General features: G+C 47.6%; 2 protein-coding genes across 2 annotated transcripts in view; one reads left to right on the top strand and one right to left on the bottom strand.

The window, feature by feature from the left end:
- The window catches only part of yjefn3 (YjeF N-terminal domain containing 3), a 37,917-nt gene extending 12,374 nt beyond the window's left edge, over positions 1-25,543 (top strand). The window contains exons 2-6 of the mRNA XM_088907804.1: positions 14,554-14,662; positions 19,599-19,709; positions 23,034-23,147; positions 23,337-23,487; positions 24,119-25,543. Of these exons, the coding sequence (XP_088763930.1) occupies positions 14,554-14,662; positions 19,599-19,709; positions 23,034-23,147; positions 23,337-23,487; positions 24,119-24,315 (682 nt within the window). The 3' untranslated portion in view covers positions 24,316-25,543. The remainder of the gene's footprint in view (positions 1-14,553; positions 14,663-19,598; positions 19,710-23,033; positions 23,148-23,336; positions 23,488-24,118) is intronic.
- Positions 4,086-26,010, bottom strand: part of LOC148813795 (Rieske domain-containing protein) — a 57,012-nt gene continuing 35,087 nt past the window's right edge. The window contains exon 4 of the transcript XR_016086183.1: positions 4,086-7,487. The gene's annotated coding sequence lies outside the window, so the exon portion shown is untranslated. The remainder of the gene's footprint in view (positions 7,488-26,010) is intronic.

Raw genomic sequence — 26,010 nt, 5'->3', positions numbered from 1 at the left:
CAGCAGATTTCTTCTGATTCTGCACAAGGCAAGGGGGGCAAGTCTTTACACAAAGAGTTGTGGGAGTCTGGATCAAACTACCTGGCCTGGTTGCTGAAGCTCATGCATTGACTTACTTTGAGAAATGGCTGAGTGTAATGCATGGATCAATGAAGTACTAACTAGCAAATGGGCTAGATGGGTCGAATTGGCCTCCTCTTGTAACCTGTCTGATGTTCCTAAACTGTGGTCCAGGGTCTGAACGTCCACCACCTGATGGGGGGCAGGGGTGACAGCCTAGCTGCATCTACTGTTTCATGAGCCGGTGCAGCTTCTGCAGTGATTTGTGATTTTATAAATGATTTCATATTCACGGGAAAGCCATGATCCCGAACTCCTCGCCTGGCTTAATAACTTTGACCCGCCTCAAAGAAGGTTTAGGCTGCTTTGGATCTTTTTTTTTAATCTGAAAGATGAGCGTGTTTCGCGGTCCTGCCTGTAGGAAAAGAGTAATCAATATTTTGGCAACGTGGCTGGGGTGTGCATCCTTGCCAGGTTCCTCAGTCTCTCTCCGGGTCTGGCAGTGTCTCTCATGAGGCCCCCTGGGAGGTGGTGGCCGCCCCAAACCCACCACTCTGCCCAGCTATCTCCTTTGATGAGGTGGCACAGAGGAGTGAGTCATCACCTTTCCCATCACCCCCCCCCCATCTCTCCCCTGAATGCTGGAATTCTCCAACCTGGGAAACTTCAAGCCCACGCTGCAACCCACTGACGTCCAGGGGCTGTCTGGATCAGTAATCTCTACACAGAGCTGAAGGTAAATTAGCATAAGAGTAAGGACTGGAGGAGTAGAACTGATTGTCTCCCATGCGCAGGTGAATGACAGATGTGCTGTTGCATCAGTTCGTCTATGGAGTAGACGGAGACCATGCCAGTGATGCCCGCATCGCTGGCTGTGGGAAACACTCTTCTTATCTTATAGCGTGACTCTTCCTCTCCCCCTCTGCAGGGCTGGAGTTTGGTGTAGGCCCCAGCCACGTCCACTCCTAAAGGTGCAAAAAGAGGGGTCAACACCAGTTGAATGACGTCGATTGACATGATGCACTTTAAACTGTTCTCATGCTAAACCAGGTGATTGATGGGGCGAGTCGAGAGACCATCACTTCCACACTTCTGATTTCTAGCACAGCCGCTAGAGAGCGCGTGATCGTTGATTTGTAGTCGATCAGAAGTATGTTGTTTCAGCTCGTTTTCCGCTAGTCACTAGTGTTTCCCTCCTTTGCAGGCCCTAGACACTGTGCCTACAGTGCCGAATAGGAAATCCAGTCCTGCCCCTGTGTCTCTCTCTAACCCTCCACTCGGGTTGGTGTGTCTGAGGGACCACAGCAGCTCCTGGCTAGTATGAATTCCAGCAACCCCCCCTCCCTCACCTGCTCCCCCTCTCTGCCAGCAGCTGCCCGGGGTGGGCAGGGTGCCAGCGTAGCATGCAGACCCAGGGGTGCCCACTCCTGGCACCCCCCCCCTCCCCCCAGGCAGCCCTCATTAATTATAGAGAGGGCAGCTGGCGTCAGCGGCACAGCGCTGTTCCCCTGGGGCTGCGTATTCATGCAAATAGGAAATATTAAAAACGGGGAAGAAGATAGGTTCCTGTACTGGTCTTTTTTTGGGGGGGACTTATTTTTTCTGTTTTTTTCCCACCGTTGAGAGGGGGCAGTTCGGACCAGCCAGCCTCTATTGGTAGTTAGCAGTGATTTGACACGGGGATATCAGCCAGCTGTTTTCTGAAAAAAAGACAGCCGGGGCTTCAACAACATGGGTTACCGGATAGCTTGTTTCATGCTCCCACCACCCTTTGGGCAAAGAAGCGTTAAAGGCACTTCCACATGGACTCATAGCCCGCGCAAGGCCCCTGGACAAGTACAGTTAAATTTAAAAAAGTCCTGTCCTAAAATTTTATCTTTAATTCCGGCTCAGTGGTGCTCAGCAGCCGCCTTCTCCCTGTCCTTGAGGATGTAAAGGTCTCTCAGCAGGACAGGATGAGAGAGCAAATTAAACATATCTAAAAAGATCATCTATGGTCTAGAGCTCACATCCCTTGCAGGATCCCAAAAGAGATGCGTGCAAGATGTTGGAGTCCAGTTTATGTTGTGAGCTTGTCAGCAGCTGCATCACCTTGCAGCTCACAGCTGGCAGCCCAGCAGGTGTGAGCCATCCTGGCCAGTACCTGGATGGGAGACTCCTGGCTACTAAGGTTGCTGCTGGAAGAGGTGTTAGTGGGACCAGTAGAGGGCGCTCACCCTGCCACCCTGCAGTCTGTATGGGTCCCAATGCCCCAGTATAGTGATGGGGACACTATACTGTAAAAAAGGCACCATCCTTCAGATGAGACATATAACCAAGGTCCTGATTCTCTGTGGTCATTAGAAATCCCAGGGAGTTTCTTGAGAAGAGTAGGAGTGTTACCTCGGTGTCCTGGCCAGATTTCCCCTTGGCCTTTACCAGTCATGGCCTCCTGATAATCCCCATCTCTGAACTGGCTCCATCACTGCTCTCCTCTCCACTGAGAGCTGGTGTGTGGGGAGCGGACTGGTGCATCATCCAGGTGGGGCTGCACACTGGTGCTGGTGGAGGGGATCCCCATGACCTGTAAAGAGCTTTGAGTGGAGTGTCCAGAAAAGCGCTATATAAGGATTGGTAGTAGGATACAGGGCCTGGCCTGTAACTGGCGACTGTGAGCCCCCTGTAACTCCCCCTCCTCATCCTCCCACTCTCCCAGTTCCTCTCAGGCTCCTTGCAAGCTGGAGGCCAGAGCAGATCCAGCTGGTTGGCCTGTTGGAGGACAGAGTTGAGCCAAGATGCCTTTGCGGTCCTGCACGATTATTTAAAACCCCTGCAAGTTCAATTTTAAAAGTGGCTCCCCCCCCCCCCCCGCCCCCCTGCCTTCCTTTCTGTCTCTCTGTCTCCTTCTCACTCCCACACTCCCTGGGAATAGAAAGCATGAGGGATTTAGAGAATCCCTCTCAACAAGATTCAGACACTTGTGTGTTAGTGGAGTAATGGGCCCCCTCTTTGAACGTCCGGGTCACTCGCGGACACACTCAGCCACTAAGAACATAAGAAAGTTCACCATCAAGAGGAAGGCCATTTGGCTCATTGTTAGTTAGCAGTTATTTGATCTGTAGATCTCATCCAGCTGGCTCTTGAAAGGAACCAGGGTATCAGCTTCAACCCCATGGCTGACTAGCTTGATCCACGCTCCCACAACCCTTTGTAAAGAAGTGCCTCCTGTCCTTGGCCTCTGGGTGGTGTCTTGTTGTTCACTGGATGAATCCGCTGGGCCCACTTTGTCAGTAGCATTGAGGATTTTGAATACTTGTATCGGGTCCCCTCGTAGTCTTCTGATGACAGCTGTACAGAGAAGGAGGGCTGGTTCTGTACCCTCAGTGTGCGCGGTGCTTTAGCACCAAGTCTGACCGCATTTTTATTTAACTCAGTCATCTGTGCAGACTGGAGCAGCCTGAGAGCAGGACAGATTTTAAGATTTTGTCATTTTAATATATCAGCATACATTAAGATAAAAATAGTAAAAAAAATTGAATATAACTAGGCACATGATTTTTTTTTTGCTGGTTTCTCACTCATAGTTACAAATGGAGAGCAGTGTGGCTGGGAGAAGGAGTGATTACTCCTATTTCCTCTGGTGCAAAGCCATATTCAAGGAGCCCTCCCCCCTCCCCCTGCGTGCTGTTTGTGTTGGCATGGTTACGGGCACCTGCTGTTCCATCCTTGTTCTTAACTAATACAATATTTTTTTCTCCCTCTCTTCTTCTTAAAGAGACAGGCAGGCAGCTGGCTCAGGGTTCCTTCTGAGTGTCTGTGCGCTTTCCATTCTAGTAGATGACTATAAGCCTAGCCAGGTAGGTGCTCTGTGTCACAGTGAAGATCAGTTCAGATGAGCTGTCATCAGACCCGTGAGATTTCACAGCACAGCAAAAGAAGGGGGATTCTCGTCTGTCTTTTTTAGTTTAAACAATTAAATGCAGAACTCGTACAAATACATTACACATTACCTATCGAACAAGCACAAGGAGTAGCACAATAAAGTAGATCAAAATTAGTTTAATGAGCTGAGAAGTACAGACATCGACTGCTCAAGTATTGCGTGGCTAAGCAAGGGAGAGGTAAATATGAGGCTGAAACAATTTCTTAATTAATGACAATAGGTAATTAAAAGATGTATAATGAAATAAAGTTAGGCATCAATTCAACCTTATTGGAGCTAGAGAATGAAGGAGCTCCACATCTCCTTAAATTCACTTTCTTGAGTGACTTTATAAATTTTCCGAGCATCGAGATGTCTGAAATTAATGAGGACCATTGAGAAGAGATATTTTTGTTTTTGTCCTCCCAGTTAACCAGAATCGGCTTTTTCGCAAAACCTAATGATTATTCAGATCTTTCTGGGGGGTGGGGGGTGGGTTTGGGGGGGATTGGCAGTCGTTCTGGTGGCGTAAGCATTGAATTTTCTTAGGAGGCAGGTGGCACAGTGATTTGCAATTCCAAACTGGCATTTTCGAGATAGCCATTCCGCACACAAACAGCAGCAGCTGTGGAAGCATCTATTTGGGCTGGATATGTCCTGGGTTAATTTGTCAGGGGCTAATAATCCTTGCGCTGTCTCCCACAGCCCTGGCACAGAGTCGTGCAGGAAGGTTTCAGCAAACACAGCCCAGTCATGGTGGTGACAACAGGGCACTGTGTGTGCCAGCTGTACTGGGCAGTGTGCCCAAAGGACGATGCCCACTGTGGTCTTGCCATCATCATCATGCGATCTTGCCAGACGCTTGCTGCCCTGATGGTCAGACAGTTCACAGTGGATTAGTGTACAGGCCTGGCTGGACAATCAGTTTTGTTCAGCAGAGTAAAATCATGTAAGGTAGATATTTTCGGGACTAAAGGTGTCTTTGCTTCATGTTATTTTTGAAGTTCTTGTCCAATTTACTCAATCAACAAAATATATTTGATGGTGCTGTGACACAACAGGTTTCAGCACGCAGTTTGTAGTGTTAGCACCGTGCCTTAGAATTAAGTCACTTTTGCAATGAAACTAAAGCCGAGCAGTTTCATTGGAAATAAAAAAAAGAGCCTTGGAATTCTGTTCACTGCAGGACTGTCGAGGTCTGTGCAACTGAAACCCTTAAGCAGGGCAGCTCTTTAATAAAGTGCAGGTACTATACATGAGTTTATTTAGATTGAATAATTTGTAAATAAAACTACCATGGAAATAAGCAGATGGTAGACTGAGGGCTAGAACGCTGTTTGGATAGGACTCAGGACAACACTGCAGAACTAAACAGACACACTCACACACAGACCACACACACACACAGATACACATGGACACAAGCATCCAGAAGTGCTCTTTGTTAAGAACTGAATTGCCTTTATTGAATCTTGAGACCAGGGCTGTGGGAGACAGCACAAAGTTCTTAATCCCAGACAAATCCATACCATCTCACGTCTGACCTTTGGAAAACTGTTTCTGCTCTCGTTTGGGTTCCAAATGGCTTTCTGGTTGCCAAACAAAACTGGACTTGTTTTGCAACCCGAGCAGCACCCACAGCGAGCAGAACCCATTGTTGTGATGTGTGAAATATCAGGAGGAGCAGGGCGAACAGGGCTGATTCCAGTTAAGGGTCAGGCTCAGGTAAAAAGACGTTCAGCTCCAGTGGGTTTAAAACTGAGATATTATTTTAACACTTTGGTGTTATTGCTTGGTCCAAAGGTACCAACAGCAGATTGATAGCTTCTGGGAGATGTATGTTTACATCTAACGCTCACTGCAGAATCAGAATCCTGTCTGTGGGTTACACCTTTACAAAGATAATACGGCTTGCCCAGCTTCGTTTTCATGCAACTGAAAACGAACTTTTTCCTTCGCTCCCCAGCAGTGCGTGCAGCCTCTCCGTCGCTGCTGTCCCAGCCTGGGCAGCCCTGCGGCTTGTTGCTGTTACACCGGTGGCCAGAGAGCAGCCTGTCCTCATCCAACAGGCATCGAACCTGAAACCTTTAGTGCTCCAACAGGAGTACAGAAACCATGGCCTTCTGAGGCTCTGCCCAGGACACTTGTTGCCTTGGAAACAATGGCCTTCTGAGGCTCCGCCCTGGACACTTGTTGCGTTGGAAACCACTGCCTTCTGAGGCTCCGCCCTTCACACTTGTTGCCTTGGAAACCACGGCCTTCTGAGGCTCCGCCCTTCACACTTCCTCCCTCTGCCACAAGTGCTACTACCACTGTACTACATATATTCCTTCTCCTGATAAAATACTTTATTTCACCAGATCTATTCTTTGCTTTACTTAGCATCCACCTTCTGGTTTGCAGTTCCTGTCTCATGCACGCTGGAGTAATTTCTCAGCATGTCAGCGTGTAAAACTCCAGCATGCTGCACCATCTGGCCCCGCTCTGCAGGGAGCGCTCTGTGGGTTTGCACAGAAGGGGGCGCTTTATTTATTCATGGTGGGCTCCCGCTGGATAGACTCTCGACTCTTGCACTGTCTTGGAGACTAAGAAACGGTTAACCGGCCAAGCGATTCTGGAAGGTGCATTTCCGTGCTCTCTCTCTCTCTCTCTCTCTCTCGCTCGCCGTATTGGAGCTGAATGAGAATTCGTTAGATTATACCAGACAGCTCTTCCTCATTTCCCTAATGCACCATATGGCAAAGAAAAAAAGATACGCTACCCTGATACACGAGAGGTCAAGGTTCAAGAGGCGCTTGGCCAAACAAGCTTGATGCAGCTGCATTTTTAATGATGCCTTCATTTTTTACTGTGACTTGCTATTGACAGTTTTTAAAATGGCTCACTGGGAACGCTGAGGGTACACAGGAATGACTGTATTTAATGAGCATTGGAAGGCTTGCAAAGTCATAGCACTGTCAAAGTTTGGGCTGTGCTTCAGATTAGGTTTGTTCTTTTACAAAGTTGTATATATGCATGTGGGCTGGAATGATGGCATTTACTTGTGATTTGCTGCTGTGTCCATGTTAAGATAAGATCACTTTATTAACCATATACAATTTCTTGCTGACATGAGACACTCAGGCACACAGAGGGGGAGAGAGAAGCTGGGGGTCAGAGCGCAGGGTCAGTCATTTATACGGCGCCCCTGGAGCAGCTGGGGTTAAGGGCCTTGCTCAGGGGCCCAACGGAGAAGGATTCCTCTGCCGGCCACAGGATTTGAACCGGCAACCTTCCAGCCACAGGCGCAGATCCTTAGCCACAGAGCCACTGCTCGGTGAAGAAAATAAGTAGATAAATTCCTACAATGTGTTTGTGCACAGTTCTAGAGCCACAGCGTGTTTGATCCATCAGTTGATACTTCCCTGATCTTTAGTATAGCTCATAGCAGGCTTTCATAAGGAAATAAAACCTTGGAGTGAAAATCCGTTGGTATTCCAACATTCGACAGCAGAAGGAGCCCCAGGAGATATTCTCTTGCTGACACCTGCAGTAATGAGGAAAGGACAGTTAAAAAAATACAAACAGCGTGAGAGTGGATTTGACAGACGGAATTAAAAAAAGCAGCAAATCTTTTTGGAAGGGGGGTTTTCTCATCAAGTGTCGTTATTGCGACTGTGGCTTGAGCAAGGCACAGTGATAGAGGCAGGGGAGGCTGTGTGAATCTGAATGACTTTGGCTAATTGGGGAGAAGGCATCTCTTCACTCCACTGTCCTTTTTTGCACCTCGAGCATGTGGCTCAGACCGTCGCTGACACTAATTAGGCATTTAGCACCACTGGGGGTGTCACTTCAGCCCTGTACCATTGAGAGATGACACAACATATGGTTGAAACTCCATGATTTTGCTGTCCGGACTGTCGTGTAATCACGGTGGACTCACTCCGTATCCATAGGAGAGGTTGCTATGGGCAACCAAGTTGGCGGGGGGGGTTGAGCACAGAGCTACACACAAGGCAGCTGTTGTATGGGTACGGATTTCCACCCTACAAGCTTAGGTATGGGGGTGACAGGCTGGAAATTCGGGGTACTCAGCTCTGCGCTGGCCGTCTCTGGATCCGGTTTGCTCCATCTCAAAGAGCCGCAGACTTGAGGAGAAGGAGAAAGCGCTGTGCACTCAGCTGGACGGGCTACAGCCTTGCTGACTGAGCTGGGGCGTTGTCCGATCCAGGCAGGCTGGGGTGTCCTGTCAGCAGCTCGTGCAGTACGGGTGGGAGGGACCGGGGTGTGGGGTCATCCGTTGCCCAGTTTTGACTGGTTGCTGCCATTAGCCAACAGGATCAGGGATCCACATCCCTGAACAGGGATCCAGGAGCTCCCAGCTAAGAGGCTGCTTACTAAGAGGCATGGCTTAACAGGAACCAGCATTGCTTAGGATGAACAACATGTTTCCTTCCTTTAAATCACTGACTCATCACTCGGTGCACCAAGATTTTCTACAGATGAAACCATGCATAGCTTCAGACAGTCTAGGATATCGGTTATTTGCCCAGGTGCCCATCAAATGCACAACAATACAGCGTGCAGCAGTAGTTGCTGGCAATGAAATATCTTTTCTACGAGCTCACTGGGGGGGGTAAAAACACAAAATTAAAGTTACACAATAGCGCAATAGAAATTGAATAAAATAAACTCAGACAGAGCTCAATATAAATAGAGCTGCTATGTGTCCAGGGTGGATGCAATACATTATGTCCAAGTAGTGCAGTGTGCCGAATACAATGAAAACTGTGTGTCCATGTAGCCATTCCGGGTGATTTGCTGAAGGAACTGCAGCTTGGCTGTTTAGCAGTCCTATTCAGTCTTTGGCTGAATGCTTCGATACCGTTTACCGGACGGTAGGAGATAAGGGGGGGGAGGACTTCAGGATGGCCAGAGAGGAGCTCAGCTGTCTGCTTTCACTGATGCACTTCTGGCTTCAGCTCGTGGGCGACAGTGCGCAGGTCCCAGCAGTTTTGCTTTCTGGAACCCGGGTATGAATTATGCATGAGGGGCAGAGGCTGTTTTGAGAGGCACGTAGTGGCGCTGTTGAAAACCGCTCGATGACTGCGCAGCAGCCTTGCCAGGAGACCCTCTGTGGGATAGGATTTTTTTTAACCAAGCATGAACCCGGACCCTGCAGCTTTGGTAAACAGTCTAATTAGGATCCGAGTAATTGCAGCATAACGAGGCCGTCTGTGAATGGCGGGGAAAGGCGTTGCAGTGGGAGAGGAGCGAACGGTGGCGCCGGCTCTTCTGTAGAAGCGTGTCCGTCTTGCAGCAGGGGAGGGGATCGGAAATTGTTTAACCAGAAGGCCTCTGTATCCTCCGGCGGAGGACAGAAGTTACTTGAGTGGCCTCAGAAAAAAACTTCAGACCGGTTTACTATTGGTGGGTAGCAGCCAGATCTCAGATCTCGAGACCCGTTTCTTGAGAGAAGCCAGGGTATCGGCTTCAGAAGGGCGAGCTGTGAAGAAGCTTGTTCCACGCTCCCACCACCCTTTGTGTAAAATAGAAAAAAAGTAGATAAATTCCTACAATGTGTTTGGCACAGTTCTACAATCAGAGTGTGTTGGACCCATCTGTTAATACTTCCCTGATCTCTAGTATAGCTCACGCCAGGCTTTGATAAGGCAATAAAGCCTTGGAATGAAAACTCATTGGTATTCCAACATTTAAAAGCAGAAGGAGCCCCGGGAGATATTCTCTTGCTGAGACCTGCAATAATGTTCTGTTCTCAGTTTTTGAAGGACTTCCACTTAGTCACACTCATCCACTGAAGCTGAGGCGTGCTGCAGTACGCGACAGAGATTCCATTTTAAATGCTTCATTCATCCCTGAGGGGGGCAATTGAATGTACTATTCTGCCCTTCCTCCGCCTCCGGTTCCAGCTCTAGCTCTGCTACCTGGTGCCGTTTACCAGGCGGGTTATTGATCAGCGCTGCGTGGCGCAGGACGCAGCTGAAATTTCAGAATCGTCATTTTATCTCTATTTACTCTGTCAGCGTCTTTTGTATAACGCCTTCTCCTTTTTTTTTTATTTTCGGACTGGGCCGCCAGTTCGCTGTTCTCCCCCCTGCGCAGGGGTTGGCGAGGGCGAGGGCAGCTCTCCCTCCTCACTGTAACAGGAGCGACGATGGCCGCCACGGGCTGTCACTGGGGGAACTGCCGGGCCCCTGTTATTGCTTCCCGCGGCGGTCCCCCCGAACAAAAAAAAAAGCCCCTTTTTCTGCTGGAGTTGGCTCCGCGGGACTCGGGTTTGGCCCGGCCTGGCCCGGCCAGACAGCGCTCGCCGGGTGGCTGGCGGTCGGTTCTACAGCGCCACCTGGTGGTCGCACGGCTGAACCGACCCGTGTGTGAACGAATCGAGTTGGAGCTCAGTCCCCGTTAATTAAGGCAGAACTTGCAGTGGTGGCAGTCTATATATAAATGCTTCTTTCTTTTTTTTAAAAAAAGAAGCCTCTAACGATTTAAATATCAAGCATAATTATAGGGTTTGTTATGATATATTTTTTATTCCTCAGGAATTTGCTCTTCACGGTGATTGCGTTTAGCTGCGACACTCCGGCTCATTAATGTCTTGGCTATGAAACCTACAGCGCGGAAAAACTGTGTCCATTGAGAGACGTTTCGAGGGGCTGTGCTGAGAAAAACGTTTAACTTTTACTTCTGACCAAGAGACTGCACGCAAACCTCAAGCGTGGAAACTGCGCGCTTGTCGGTAGGACGTGTTAGCAAGATTCAATTAATAATGCCCAGTGATTTCGGTCCTGTCTGACCCAACTACACCCCGTGGCACTTCGGGTTGTCTTGGCAACGAGAGGAGCGTGCTGGGAAAATTGGCGTGGAAGCTGCAAAACATTAAAATTCATTTCTTGGGAGATTATACATGGAGGTTTCATGTAAGTCATTAATGATTCCGTTCTCTCCACTTTTAAGCCTAAATATACTCTCTTCACGGAATAAGGCGAAGCGAAGCGTGAGTAATGTGCAGCGTTAAGAGCCCAGACAAGATCGCTTCTAAGATTCAGCTGAAACGGATTTGGTTAAATTATAATTTGAAAAAAACAAAGACACGCTTATTTCTCGCTGCCACATGCACCCTCCTAATTTAAAATGCCCGGGATGGGCAAAAGTTTTGCACTGAAATATCGGTTTCCTCTCTAAATAATAATAATAATAATAATATAGCTTCGCAAAGCGATTTTCAGAGCGAGAAAAAGTCCAATGCACGGTGAGATGTTGTAGCCGAGTTAAAGAATTGCAATGATGGTTTGGAATTCAGAAGGAAAGTAAAGGGGGCAGAATCAGAACCCGTTAAATAAAAGCCTTTCTAAAAAAATAAGCTTTTGAGTCTAGAGTTGAAAAGGCTCTTTGAAGCCGACTCTCTGACATCCATAGGGGTAGAATTCCAGAGCTCTGGGGTGCAGCAGGAGACAAGCCCTTCGCCCATAGAGTGTCGGTGGGCTTGGGGGACTAGAATTAGACAACGTAGGGATTAAGACGATCGCAGCTCAGACAGGTACTGAGGTGCCAAGCCACGCAGAGCCTTAAGGTGAGCCATGAGCACTTTGAACACCAGACCTGTCAGGAAGCCAGTGCAAGGACACCAGGACAGGAGTAATGCGATCACTTGCACTAGACCCGGACAGGATTCTGGCTGCCGAATTCAGGACAGACTGGAGTTGTGTTCAGTGGGGATTTACAGCAGAGCGAGTAGTTTCGGCTGCAGCTCCACCCCAGCGAGTTACGGTATTGCAGTTATCAACTCGAAAGAAAACGACAGCGTTGACCAGCCTTTCAGCAACAGCTGGCGACAACATAGCGCGCAATGTGACGATATTTCTGAGGTTGAAGAATTATGTTTTAACTCTACGCAGCTTGTTGCGTGTAAAAAGCTTGTCGGTTCACTTCTGTCGCAGTACTTTTTTCCGGCCACAAGGCGTCGCTATTGTAACGTAATTATCCCCCCTTACAGTAACCGTTCAGTTCCCCTTGACGGACCGAGCCCAGGGACGAGCCTGTGATGCTCAAGCAAAGTGGCCACAAAGCCAGATACGAAGTTGTTCCCTGTCTATGGCTGGGAAGCTCTAAGATAACATTGTCACCATCTTGCAGGCAGTCTGGGAGATAACTATAAGAATAACTTATTTATAAAACGTTTTTCCAAAAACAGGGACACTGAAGAGAGTAGAGAGGGAGAGTAGAGGAGTTCATTCCCTTATGTAGAAGTACATTGGAATTCTAAATCACGCTGATCTCTCGGGACACTACATAGTACAGCAGACAACACCACACAATGTGGACAACAGGAACAGTACATATATTGTGGAAAAATAATTAAATATTTAGCAGTGAGACTGAGAGAGAGGGAAAAAAAAGGATAGACTATGTAAAAAAGTGCAGAGTGCAGGTGTGTATTGAGTCGGAGGCCTGCAGTCAGCTGATGAGGATGCGCACTGCAGTGGGGTAGAAGCTGTTCTTGAGTCTAGTGCTCAGTGCTTTAACAGTGTGGTACCGCTGGCCGAGAGGGTAGGGGGGAGCACAGATGTCCAGCCCTGTGGCACAATATCGCTGGGTCCCCCAGGGTAACCTTGTGTAAAGCGACTCTGGGTGAAAAGCACTTGACAAATGAAGGGGATTGATCTAAAAAGTCATCAAAGTGCGCCGATAAGGCATAGGTGCTTAGAAAGCATTCATGGACACAGACAAGGAAATCGGGGTCACTTTTCCCCAGTGGAGAATGTGGCAAGAAAATGGGAAAAAATGTGTCTTTTGCGAGGAGAAGTTCTGAAGTCTGTGACCATGTTTTTGGCCTTTACCCGATGGAATAACTAGCCATTTGTTTTTGTCAAAATGCCGCCCCTTCTGCGCCACGTGTTTCAGGCTGTACAGCTCAGTCACAGTACTCACTGTCACTCCCTCCTCGAGGAAGAGCATTTCACGCGCAATCTGCCCGCCTCCATTTTGCAGTGATTAAATTAATCACGGGGCCCCATGCAGGCTGTCACTCCAGGGACAATTAATAACTTTAATAACGTCTCTCAGCCCCAGGGCCATTACTGCACAGGAGCAGGGGGCCCGTCAGGCAGCCGCTGACAGATGAGTGATTAACTGAGCCGTTTCGGGCCCACAGAGACTTTATCACAGGGCTGGCTGCTTGGGGTTCTCTTGCGGTGCCATTGTGACATTTCACATACTCCTCTGCCACAGCCCCTGTGAGCTGCAGCCTACCGGCTACAGGCTGGAGAGAGAGACTATACTAAATAGCAGACCAGGTGGAGGAGGGAGACCCTACTACTCCACCTGAGATAATACTAATAATTCCTCACACTTACATAATGCTTTTCTGGACCCTCCACTCAAAGTGGTTTACAGGTAATGGGGACTCCCCTCCACACCCACCTGGATGATGTGACAGCGGCCAAAGTGCACCAGTCCGCTCCCCACACACCAGCTCTCAGTGGGGAGGAGAGCAGAGTGATGAAGCCAGTTCAGAGATGGGGATTATTAGGAGGCCATGATGGGTAAAGGCCAGGGGGGGGAATTTGGCCAGGCCGCCAGGGTTACACCCCTACTCTTTTTGAGAAACGCCCTGGAGATTACAGCAGAGAGTCACAACCTCAGTTTTACGTCTCATCTGAAGGACGGCGCCATTTTAGAGTGTCCCTGTCACTTTACTGGTGCATTAGGACCCTCAAAGACCACTGCTGGTCACATTAATACCACTACCAGCAGAAACCTAGTTTTTCCCAGGAGGTCTCCCATCCAGGGACTGACCAGGCTCACACCTGCTGAGCTGCAGTGGGTCGTCAGTTGTGAGTTGCAGGGTGATATGGCTGCTGACATGTGTCTCGCTGCAGCAATCATGGGAGAAAGGGACACATACAGGCAGGCTTCATAAAGAGTAGGAGCTCATGAACTCAGAACAAGATGAAAGAGGAGATTTTCAAATAGATTTTTAAGAAAAAGACGTTTTGTCACATTTTTTTAATTCTCCCAAAATGTAACCACTGTCTCATGTCTTGGAGCATTCGTTCTGAATGGGCCATGCAAGAGCTATTAAGCACTCGTAAACTGTTTTTATATAATTTTTAAAACACACTGGTTTACAGCAGCAAAAAAGAGCAGTAAAGTGGTGGTGTTCCAGTGGGGTGGCTGGCAGCACAACTTCACTGCTCTTGGGACTGTATTCCTGTGACGAGCACCTTCTGAGCGGAGTTTGCATGTTCTCCTCAAGTCCGCAAGGGTTTCCAGTATTTCGGTTTTCAGCGATATTTCCATGGGTCACGATGCACAGGCTGATTGGCATCTCTTACTTGCCCCCATGTGCGTGCTGGCATCTCATTTAGAGAGTAGTCGCACCTCGCACCCTGTGCCTGCTAGGCCGACTCTGGCTCATTGCACCCTGCCCTAGGGGCAAAGTGGGTATTGAAAAGACACAGCAGAGGTGGACTCTTGACAGCGGTCAGATGTGTAACAGGTTTGCGTTTTTTTTGTGCTGCGATCAAGAGGCATGGGAGTCCCAGTGCCTCCTGTATCCTCACCACTTGTCTGTCTGTGTGTCCCCGCAGCAAAGCAGAGGCGACGGCAATGGAGACCGAGCTCCTGCAGGACTACCGCTTCGGACAGCAGCAGCTGATAGAGATCTGGGGCCACGCCTGTGCCATCGCCATCACCAAGGTCAGGACACCTCTGTGCACCCCCCGTCCAGCAATCCCCATCCCCGCTCCCTCGCTCCTGGTATTTTGTCTGTCTTTTGCCATCCTAACATCCCAACCCCCTTCCTCTTTCATGAGCAAGACTTGAGAAAGAGGAAGAGGGTGAAAACAACAGCAGCTCGGCAGCATTCAGCTCAGTGACCCCTGACATTCCACCACAACATCTGAAGAATACATAAAGAAACTCTATACAGTAGAAAACATTTCCTAGTTTAATGGCTTCTTCAGTGGAATTTCATCTGGCAGCAAAAAACCCTCCATATGTCTCCTGCAGTCTGAACACAGGGTGCTGAACGCTGAGCTCTCCTTACACCTCTCTCAGCTCTCCCTAGTGTGCAGAAGTCTGAAGGGGACAGACGGGGGGAATTCTCCAGCACCAAACTGAGTTTGTCATGGTGTGCAAAACATTTCCAAGCCCTGTTTTTTCAGCATTCTCCCTGTTGTTTAAGTGTAAGTTCGCTAGGAGTAACAACAGTTAGAGGAAAACTGCAACGCTGTTTTCGTATTTCGGGGTTAGAAAGAATCGCCATTGATGAGTGCATTTCGAACCGCAATAAAAGTAAAATGTACACAGTACAGCACAGTAAAACCTCCAATTTACACCACAAAATAGACTAAAGTTCCAGGTGTGCGCAACACCATGCTCTGTGATTCAGAACAAGTCAACAAAACGTCCAGTAACATGCTGTGGCCCTGTCACACTGTAAACAAGCAGGCTTGGGAATACATTTCTTTTTAATCCAATAGAAATACTGCTCTCGACTTCAACAGTTTTAGCCGACAAATACTATTGACTTGTTAACTCTGCATGCAGATCATGTTGGAACATTTCTGTGGTGAAACATCTGCTGCACAACCTGTACTTATTCACTCATACATCGCAGTACATTAGTCACTAAGGAGACTAGTGAGCAGGAAGGGTCACATCATATCGCAAATTCCTGGGAACTCGAATGCAAGTTTGCGACAACATGGCGACTAACAATACTTTCACGAAGTTCGCGATTTTATTGCTTAATTCGAAATTTGTACATTTTTTCTAGAACCTCGATGAGTTTATTTCGTGAACAAGATTTAATAAATGGTCTGAGAAATGGGGTCTGTGGCTCCCCTATCAGTGCAGTGAAAGGATTATGGAGCGTTTTAGTCAAAATCTGACTGAACCCGCTTGGCTGAGAGCCGACCTCCTGGCCAGAGAACGAGGTGGCTGAGACCCCCCCTGCAGAGTGAGGGGTGACCAAGAGGCAGCTGCAGAGGGGGAGATGGGGTGGAGGAGGGATATGGGAGGAAGAGAAGGGGATCACTACAGTATTTATAGTGTTTCAGGAGAGGAAACGACATCAGCAGTGATCGCAAACTACTGCCAGCTGAGTCCGATTGAACTGGGTTGTTGTCATCCCTCCCGAACTTTCAATCTAAACTCCATTCAGCCCTGCAGCAGGGACTGTTGAAGGAAAACCTGAGCTCTGTAGGAGTCGCTCTCTCCGATATGAGCTCAGGAAACACCATCCTTTCGTTGTGGCCCAGCTTCCTCTGAGCCGAGATCTTTGAGGTTGAAGTTCAGCTCGCAAAGCTTTCATGAGGTTTAATTTTGCTCTGTCTCTTCAGGCGCTTGAGCTAACCAGAAAGATCACAACCAAGATTCTTCTGCGGTTGACAATATGCATGTTGACAGCAACAAAAAAACGTTTGCCACCATGTGTTGGCTTAATCTGACACAAAACCAACATCTTTAGTTCGCAGACATGAAAAAAGTAAGAATTGTTAAGTGAAAAGTCTTGTATATATAGAATTTTCTACAGCGTTGCAGAAAAAAACTGAATGAATGTTCTTCAGTAGGTAATTTATTGAAAGTTACTTTCCTGCCAGTTAAATTCTGGTTCTGGAATTCTTAAGTTTTAGTGAGATGAAGCCCAGACATGACTTTCTTTTTTCTAACATTATTGAAGTTATTTCTTACATGTTAGTTCTTTAGATGCTTTTATCCAAAGCAACATATAATAACCAAAAGCTGAACAAGCTCCTACGATTCACATAATAGAATCTTAAAATACGAAAATCTGGATATGTGTGCAAAAGAATAGATTTGGCAAAACTAAAACAATAAATAAAATAATGAAGCTTAAATTTACAGATGCTATAATGTACACAAAAAGTTCTGAAATCATATCGATCTTCAAATTGCTCAAGCTATATAAAAAAAGTACCGTAAATGGTTTATTCAGCATCATAACAAAATCTAATGGTTGTTGATAGGAGCTATGAATAAAGTTCATACCCGGATTTTCATTTCTGCTGAAGAGCTGCGTTAAGGTCTCATCCGTATCTTAAAGCAGAAGAAAACCACGACAAACAGCAGGTGAAACTAGAGATGCATATTATTAGCACCATTGTTATTTTATATAGCACCTTTCATAATACATCATCCCAAGACCCTTTACAGTGGAACCCAACCAGTACACACAAATAAGTCCAGTACAATTAAACAGAGTTAAGAGCTGGTTGTATAAAAGCGATTATAAATCCAGGATTTTGAAAGTGCTGACTGGCTAGCATCATCTGAAAGAGCCCTGGAGCAACAGGTCTCCACAGGGTGAGGAGGTTTTTGGAAAAGATAGAAGGCCAGAGTCCAGAGAGCTCAAGTGGGTAGATGTATCTTGGAGGTTAAAATCTAACACTAGTCGTGTGCAGTTTTCCACCATGGAGACCCTTGCCTGTATCTACAGATAACAAGCTCTCCTCAGCATGTCCTCTCCCTGGCTTGCTTCAGCTGCAACTGCTACTCACACAATCTTCTCTTTCATGGTGATTTTACTTTGGAAATCTCCCAGTCATTTTCCACATAGATAGGAATCATTAGGCTGCAAGACAGGCTCGGTCACTTATAGTCATCAGATTGCGGGGGGGGGTTGGGGAGCAGAGGTGAAGTTTATGTAGGTAAAGGAGATTTATCGCAAATTAGCCCAGCTGTGGGTGAGGGCTGTCTGCAGGCTTCCTGTTAGCCGTATGTTGTCATCCTGAATGAATGCAGTGAGCACTCCTGGGTGTCTGTGCAGAGCCTCAGTGCAGTACAGCTGACCGGTGCTATTGAGAACTGGAAGCCTAACAAACCACATGTCTTCAGAGACAAAACAGGCGATTCGCACAACCAGATCGCGGCTCAGAGACTTATACAGGAACACTGCGCTTAAGTGTTGTTAAATAAATCAAAAGCTCGGGTAGTTTTTTTGCTAGATCGCCACAAGCCGTCATCATGCTTGCCTGTCTCGAGGACTCAGTCTCCTGATTAAGATGAGCATTTTCCACTGTGGTGCTAAATACCAAATCAATTTTCAAGGGCGTCCAATTAAAATCATAATCTGCAACACAGATTTGTATTTGAATAATGCAAGGCACTGCCTGCTCAATGTTGTCAGCGCCTGTGGGTAAAACAAAAAAAAAGCACTAGTTCACTCTGTTATAGCAGTGCATACCCGCAGGTGACCAAGAGGCTGGGCCAGAGGGGGTCAGTGATGGTCCCTCCTTTGGATGATATAAGGACACCTCAATTTCTGAAGAAGCCTCTTACTTTTCCCCTGATCTATTGAGGGAGAGTAATATAGTGAGGCTACAGTGACAAAAAAAAGGGAGTGACAATTCTCCTATATGTATAGCAGTGATTCATGATTCTTCTGGTGGAAAGCCCTATATAAATACATGTAGTTAATAATTATTTTGACCTGACTTCTTTACATTCTTCCAAGAGTACCAATGCTTGTTCACTACAGATAAATACTAGGGTGAAAAAAAAAATTGAATCCACAGCTGACTCCACATTCCAGTTGAGAAAGACAGCAGATTAACAAAGTATCAGCCACAGCAGGGGATGAATGTGCCTCAGATTATCACTGAGTCATCAGATCTAGACTGTGAATTACATCAGTAATTCAAACAGTGAAGAGACGGCTTTGAGTGTAATGGGTTCCGGTCTCCTACTCAACTACATCAGGTTTTTTTATTTTGACACCCAAAGGATTGTTAATGTTTGAGAGGTGCAGCTACAGCTATAGAGAAGAAAGACGCTGGATTCCAGCCCTCTAAGGACAATCTAAAGGATGCATGTGACGTTACTCAGGCCCTGGTGTTATGGGCAAAATGCTTTATTTAAAGTGAGCAGCCCAGGACACATATAGTTACGGGACTTTTCCGATCCACTCGTTGGGTTATTTTAATGGGCAGGGTTTAAAAAAATACCTTCCCTTGCTGTGGATAGCACGGCGTGTGCGGTATGAGCCAGTGCTTTATTTCCAGGGTTTACTCATCAATTCTGCTCATTACTGCAGCTGAGGAACATTTCAATTCAATTCAATTTATTTTTATACAGCACCTTTCACAACAAGGTTGCCCCAAGGCACTTAACAAAGCTGTGTGGAAAATACGTGACATTACAATGAAGCATTATGCATGGGAGGTTTCAGACCCTCTGTCACACTGGCACTCAATAAGCTGTGTTCAATGTCCCCGCTGTTCAGAGTGCTGTTTTGTGGTATTGCACTATTAACCACATGACGGCTTCTCCAGGCAAATGTGCATTTGTTGATTTGCTACAGTTGGCTGTTTCACGTCAGTAGCCCCTCACCGGGGTGCTCATGTATAACCCTTAGCTCCAGGAGGAGATGTGGCATAGAAGCTTGGATCTGTGAGAAGTTCCCCACCCATTTTCATGAAGTGTTGGCCAAGGACAATGCTCGTTCCAGAGCAGTCGTGACATCCCCTTGCAAGAGACCCGATACCACCGTGCAGCAGTTCTGAGCAAAACACTTCACAAATCACAGCTCAGCTCCATCGAAATGCAGGTCCTGTCTGTCTGTGCTCTCTGTGCTCATCGGCTGTCTATTCCTCTGCTTCCTTCCCTCTAGGCGTTTCCGCTGAGCTCTTTCAGTAAGAAGCAGCCCACGATCCTGGTGATTTGTGGTCCTGAGCAGAACGGGTGTGTCGGACTGGTGTGTGCCAGGTACCTGCGCATATTCGTGAGTACCGCTCACAGTATCGTCCCACCTGTAACTGCATAGGCATCCCGACAGCCTTGAAAAGGGATGGAGACAACATTGGTCACCTTTGCTCAAGGTCTGTCTCATGAGATCATGTGATCGTGTGTGGGATCATGGGGAAATGACAGAAGTTAGAATGAGAAGGATGAAAAAGTGAATGCATTCAACAAACCTGAAAAACACTGGAAACCAGCAGTAGACAGATTTACCATGGCTGAGTCCAGACAAATGACTACAGTGTGTCAGAGTATTCCCTCTTACAAGTAATCAAAAAAAGCCTTGCAACTGTTTTCACCACCTTGCATGCAGGAGCTCAGCAGCGTCTTGATTGGTCGCTCAGCTGCAGCTGCAGAACACGATTGGTCGCTCTGTTACAGCTGAGGAGCAGGATTGGTCGCTCTGTTATAGCTGAGGAACGGGATTGGTCGCTCTGCTGCAGCTGAGGAACGGGATTGGTCGCTCTGCTGCAGCTGAGGAACGGGATTGGTCGCTCTGCTGCAGCTGAGGAACGGGATTGGTCGCTCTGCTGCAGCTGAGGAACGGGATTGGTCGCTCTGTTGCAGCTGAGGAACAGGATTGGTTGCTGCTGCAGCTGACCAAAGCCAGCTCCACCTCGCCAATTAGAGAGGACTCCCATTTTTCACCTTGCAGAGCCGGAGCTGCCATTCTCCCGTTGGCCAACATCACTGGCCACTGTGTCAAGGGAGAAAGAGGAGCCAGAGAGGACGGTGAAAGGAATACCTAAATTCATGAAAGTTAATTAGAATTCCTCAGTGAACCCAAGCAGGAATCTCCTCATCCAAATCAAACAGGCCAGTATCCCTGGAGATCGGAAAGACTGAGTGGCTCAGGAGCCGGAGGTCAGACTGCCTTGTGTTAATAATTTCGTCCGCTGATGGGATCGGGTGACCACAAATCAGAGAACTGAGGAGGCCTTGACAGAGCAGTGGCAGTCTACTAACGCCCTAATTGCAGACCTCTAGCACTACGCAGGAAGCCAATTCCAGCAGACTGGATGTTTAAACAGCCTGGACAGGGTACAGGAAAGGCAGCTTCATAGCTCTGACTGACTACTTACAGTACATAGAGAGAGGAAAAAAAAAACAAAACGTAAAACTAATACAACCACATGTCCAACACATTGAAATAAATGTTATTTAGGCACGTTAAATATAACTTCTCCCCTCAAGCTGTAGATTTAAAAAATTATGGAGCGTCCAGGCCACCTTTTAAAAGCCTATTGATGATTTACACATTTTTCTTCTGTCCATTCGAATGTATTGATCTGCTGTGGGCCTGAGTCTGGCCAAGTGCACAGGCCTGAGCTGACTGCTGCTGGTCCGCTCCTGGCAGAACCGGCCCAGCGAACAGCCAGACAGGAGCCAGGAGACACAAGTGGAAAGTAGGTGGAAGAGCATTTAAAACTGAGAACAGGGGAACGGGAGGCTCTTCTTCACCACAAAGGGTGGAGGGTACACCAAAAATGGCTCCATGAGACCCTCCGGGTCAATCAGGTACAATCAACCAGCCGGGCCTGGGCCTTGTGAATCGAGTGGCCTCCTCTCATTTGTAACCATCCTCTTTTCTGCCAGATGATGGGAGGTCTGGTGCAGTGAGGGGACAGGAAGTTCAGGGATGAAGATGAGGATGATGATGATGGTCTCGAGATGATGTCAATCCCCACCCTACTTCATAGAGGGTGTTTTCAGCTAAGAGGCTGGGAAGAAACAGATCAAAGAGAAAACCCTTTCCCTCATTTGAACAGATCCTGGACAACAGCCCCTCTCTTTGGCAGCTTGAGTACAGGAGCTCTTCCTGAACCGTTGATAACATATGGCCACAAACAGTCAAGCCCGAGTGATTTTTAATTTTCTCATTCATTTATCATTGTTGGCATCCATTAGTGGCACACACTGAAACCTCATTTCTGTCGTACGTTTCTTTTTAGCCTTAGAAAATAAAGGTTCTTCTGAAACCCTCCCTACTCTGTGAAGAGAAGTTTAGGGGTCAGAGGTCAGACTGCCCCCATCTTCTTCAATGGCTGCTCTGCATCGAAACACACAAAGTGCATCGACCTCTTCTGACCTCAGTGCAGGTCATCTTTTATTTTTCTTCAGATTGTGCTGAAATCGGAACTGTTCTGACAAAGGTGTTCCGGTCCTCTTCAAGGAAGCTGCGCCCATGGGCCTCAGTATCAGTGATGCTGTTCTCTAAACAGAGCCCTGCAGCTCGCGAGTGAATTTGCCGAACCGATGCACAACTCGTGCCCCTGCACCTGGGGACCAGCTAAAAACCTTTTTTTTTTTCCCCTCTTTCCCGGCCTAAATTTTGGCCGCGGCTCTCGTTTTCCGTACCCGCCCCAAGACTCGGATTGCATAAAGGACTGTTTGTGGTTCCAGACAGATGAAGATAAATGGATCGGTGAAAATGAGAAACCCCGCCAAGGCTCTGAACCGTCTCCTCCGCTACGCGCAGACAGCTGCTGCTGCTGCCACATTTCTGAGCTGATATGTGTATCCTGACAGACCCGATTTCAGATGCCCAGCGGACAGCTGCTTACACCAGAGCCCCCTTGATTTAGTGTCTGGGGAGCCCAGGAGGTGGTGGGGAGGCAAAAGAGAAATCATTCACTTCTGACATGCGGGGGATTTGTGCTGGAGATCCTCTGGTGGACCAACGGAGCCGGCACAAGCTTGTGTTCCACTGTTGCCATGCACCCGCTCAGAAACAGAGCTGCCTGCGCCGGGTCCGGAGGCTGAGATGAGTTCTCCGCAAGCCTGCTGTTTGTGCACTGCAGAGCTGTGGCATCACAAAACCACTACAGCAGCGCAAGCAGAGCTCTTCCTGTTCTTACTCGGTCGCTCTTCTCCCCCCTGTGCCGTTCAGGCTTTCGTGCTTTATGAGAAACTGGAGTCGGGAAGATGGTTTTTATCGCACGGATTCCACGCGTGGTGAAGCGGGATTCACTGGTTTTCATCCGCCCCCCCTCTGGTCTTAATTACTTTGTTGAACTAATTATTTGGCGAAGAAGTCAGATCACCTGTGTTATCAGGTGTCACTGACTTCCTGACTGAAATGCCAGAAAGCCTGCAGGCTTGTAAATTGCATGCAAAAGCAGCAGTAAGTTATGTATTTTCTATTGTATAATCATAAAATGTAGATGCATGCATGCATGATTATAAGTATATGTGAAATTATTTCTCATTTTATGCGTAGCTCAACTTTCTGTGCCGCCTGATATTTATGCCCTCTCTCTGTTGACTGGTGCGGATTTGACAACCCTTGGCTCTCCCCGTGTCACAGGAGTATGAGCCCACCATCTTCTACCCCAAGCGCTCCCAGCACAGCCTGTACCAGGACTTCACCATGCAGTGCGAGAAGATGGACATCCCCTTCCTGTCCTACCTGCCCACGGAGGTGAGCACCAGCCACCAGCCACCCATCCGGGTGTTCACACCTGTTCTGTTCACTCGGAATCTGCAGGGGAATTCTATATAAGTAAACAAGCCTTTCAGTGTAATTGTCTTGCATGCATTATGCCATGTCCGTAAGCAGGGAGGTGTGGCATCACAGAACCTGTGTGTGTTGGCACAATCTGCTCAACAGGTGCAGCTGATAAACGATGCCTACAACCTGGTGATCGATGCTATTCTGGGCCTGGATGCAGACCATCTGGACTCCAAGGAGCCCTACTCCAGCATCCTGGTGACCCTGAAACAAGTCAAGATCCCCATCGCCAGCGTCGACGTGCCCTCAGGTAACAGCTCTCCGGCTCTGGGGCATCAACTCCCTCGAGAGCTGCAAAGGTCTTCCATTCAAAAACCGGGCTTCATTACTCCTGAGCCCGAGTCTTCCACCAGTGGAATTGAAGCGTGGAATTGAAGTCTCTTCCGTTATGGTGTGTGCAGATTTCAGACCTGTTTGGATGGCTGTGTTAATTGCCTCACAGAACCACATTTTTAAAAGCGGTGCATTTTCATTTAAAGACTCGATCAAGTTTTAATAACCAGTAGCCAGAATTCAGCTGCATCAGGGGCATTGAGGATGGGACATCCTTCCTCTCGCTAAATTCTGCTGTTTGTAGCAGGTGGGTTAGTCATATTAGCTAGCATTTCCTTTATTTTGTGGAAGCCTGTGGTTAGCACTCTGGTTTCATAACTGGGTGGTTGTGGGTTCAAATCCCAAATCTGTTGCTGTACCCTTGAGCAAGGTCTTGCACCTGAATGGCCACAGGAAAACCAGCCAACTGTGCAGAGGGGTACAAATACGCTGCTTTGGATAAGACCGCCAGCCAAATAATTGATCAAGTAGGGCGAACACATCTGAGCGAGCAGTCAGACTCACACCATCTCCCTTGTCTCTCTCTCTCTGTGCCCTGACTGGCGCAGGCTGGGATCCGGAGGAGGCCAAGACAGACGGAATAAATCCAGAGGTTCTCGTCTCCCTGACGGCACCAAAGAAATGCGCCGCGAGCTTCTCTGGGAAGCACTTTCTAGCAGGGCGGTTCCTGCCGTACGACATCCAGAAAAAATACGAGCTCAACCTGCCCGAGTTCCCAGGGACGGACTGCATGATTGAGCTGTAACGCACACAGCCTCCAGGTGGAACTGAGCCTGTCTTTACAATAAATGAAAACGATACATATATGCATTTTGTATTTTCTAGGTTGTACTGTATTACATTGTCGGGCAAACCCTGCCTTTCCAATCGGCTAAGACTAGAATAATATTATTATGAGAATATTAAAATTTACCGGTGGTCCACAAATTGTAAGAAGCACAAAGCGGTAACATTATATCCCAAACCCCGGACAAAACTGGCACCCTGGTACCCTCACAAGATGACGTATCTGAACACGGCAGTAGCATTTTCCTCCCCAGTGCTGCGCGGGAAGGTTTTGAAACCGTCACAACAAAGCTTTGCGCCGTGCTGGGGTCACTTCTCTGCTATGTTCAGGTGCAGTCGCGTTCAGAATTCGTGCTGCTGCAGACGGAGGCGCGGGGCTGGGCTTTCTCCACCCGCAACAGCTACCTGGAGAAGAGGAGAAGTGACCTCAAGCAGTAACCATGCATTTCTTCGCTGATTTACTGAACACTGTTCGAACACCAAGCTTTTACATTGAACTAAATACAAAGACGAGTATCTGGATTATTTGCCCCACTGTTTCAGCCCTATCGTCGATTCGTTTGGCTTGAGCGACTGAGCCCTTGTGCGTGTGTCAACATCCTCTGTTGTCAGTCTGGTGTAATGGACAGAATATTCACACAATGTCAGTATTGCATGAAAAACTGGGGAAGGCTAATTTTAAATATGGCTAAGGAGGGGTCCTCTTTGTTTTCCTTAATCAAATGGCATCTTAATCAAAAACGTTCCCCCTGGGGTCAAGTAAAGAATGAAGACCCAGGAAGACAGGAACACAAACAGGAGTTTAAATTCTCCCCTGCGTTTCTGTGGAATCAAAGGTCGCTTCCCGCAGCTGCAGCCTAAGCACAGAATCCTCCCAGGTGTGAGGCAGTGAGCCCACAGCTGATTTTAAATTTATTTTTACAGGATCTGCTTCCATTTTCCCCCTCATTAAAGAAACATGGTGTGTTCTTGAGCTGAAAATTGTGCACAGGATTCTGCACTCCCCACTCAAGCACGGGTTCCTTTTTTATGTATTTAGCAAGTCATGTTTGTATCTGAAAACCTCTTTTTTATATATATACGTGCACTTCTGTTCTTTTTTTCTGTTTTCCTCTCCTGCAGACAGTAGTTTGGTTTCTAAAGGCTGTAGACTTCCCACTTGGTCCAATAAAGGGTTTTGACAGTCATGGTGTGAGTTCTTCTGCGTCTGTATCCTCACATCCGAGTAAATAGCTCGGGGGCTTTGCAGGCTCACGATAGTCACTCCGTGTGAAAAGTGGCTCAAAATTGGCAGTGATAGCATAGTTCGATTACTATTTAATTATATTTAGCTGTCACCTTAACCTCCATATCTGCTGGTACTTTGAGGAATTTCAATAGAAACCTTGACTGTGCACCAATGGGCCAGGGGGAGGTAAAGAGGTCTCCCATTCCAGGTGAGACACTCTGGAATGGCTCCCTCTTGTGGTCACTGTTGACATTGTCGCTGTTAAATATCCCATCTCCTCTCTGGATTTTAATGAATCGATTCTTCTGAAACAAATGTCGATATTTCTGTGTAGCCCGCCTAATCTGCCTTTTAATGATTTTTCCCAAACGATGGTCATTATTCTGCTATACACAACTAAAACCAGGCAATATTTTGATCGTCTGT

This window comes from Atractosteus spatula, chromosome 28 (genome assembly GCF_055471065.1).
Source record: "Atractosteus spatula isolate fAtrSpa1 chromosome 28, fAtrSpa1.hap1, whole genome shotgun sequence".
Lineage (NCBI taxonomy): Eukaryota > Metazoa > Chordata > Actinopteri > Semionotiformes > Lepisosteidae > Atractosteus > Atractosteus spatula.
This window is presented reverse-complemented; position numbering and strand designations above follow the sequence as displayed.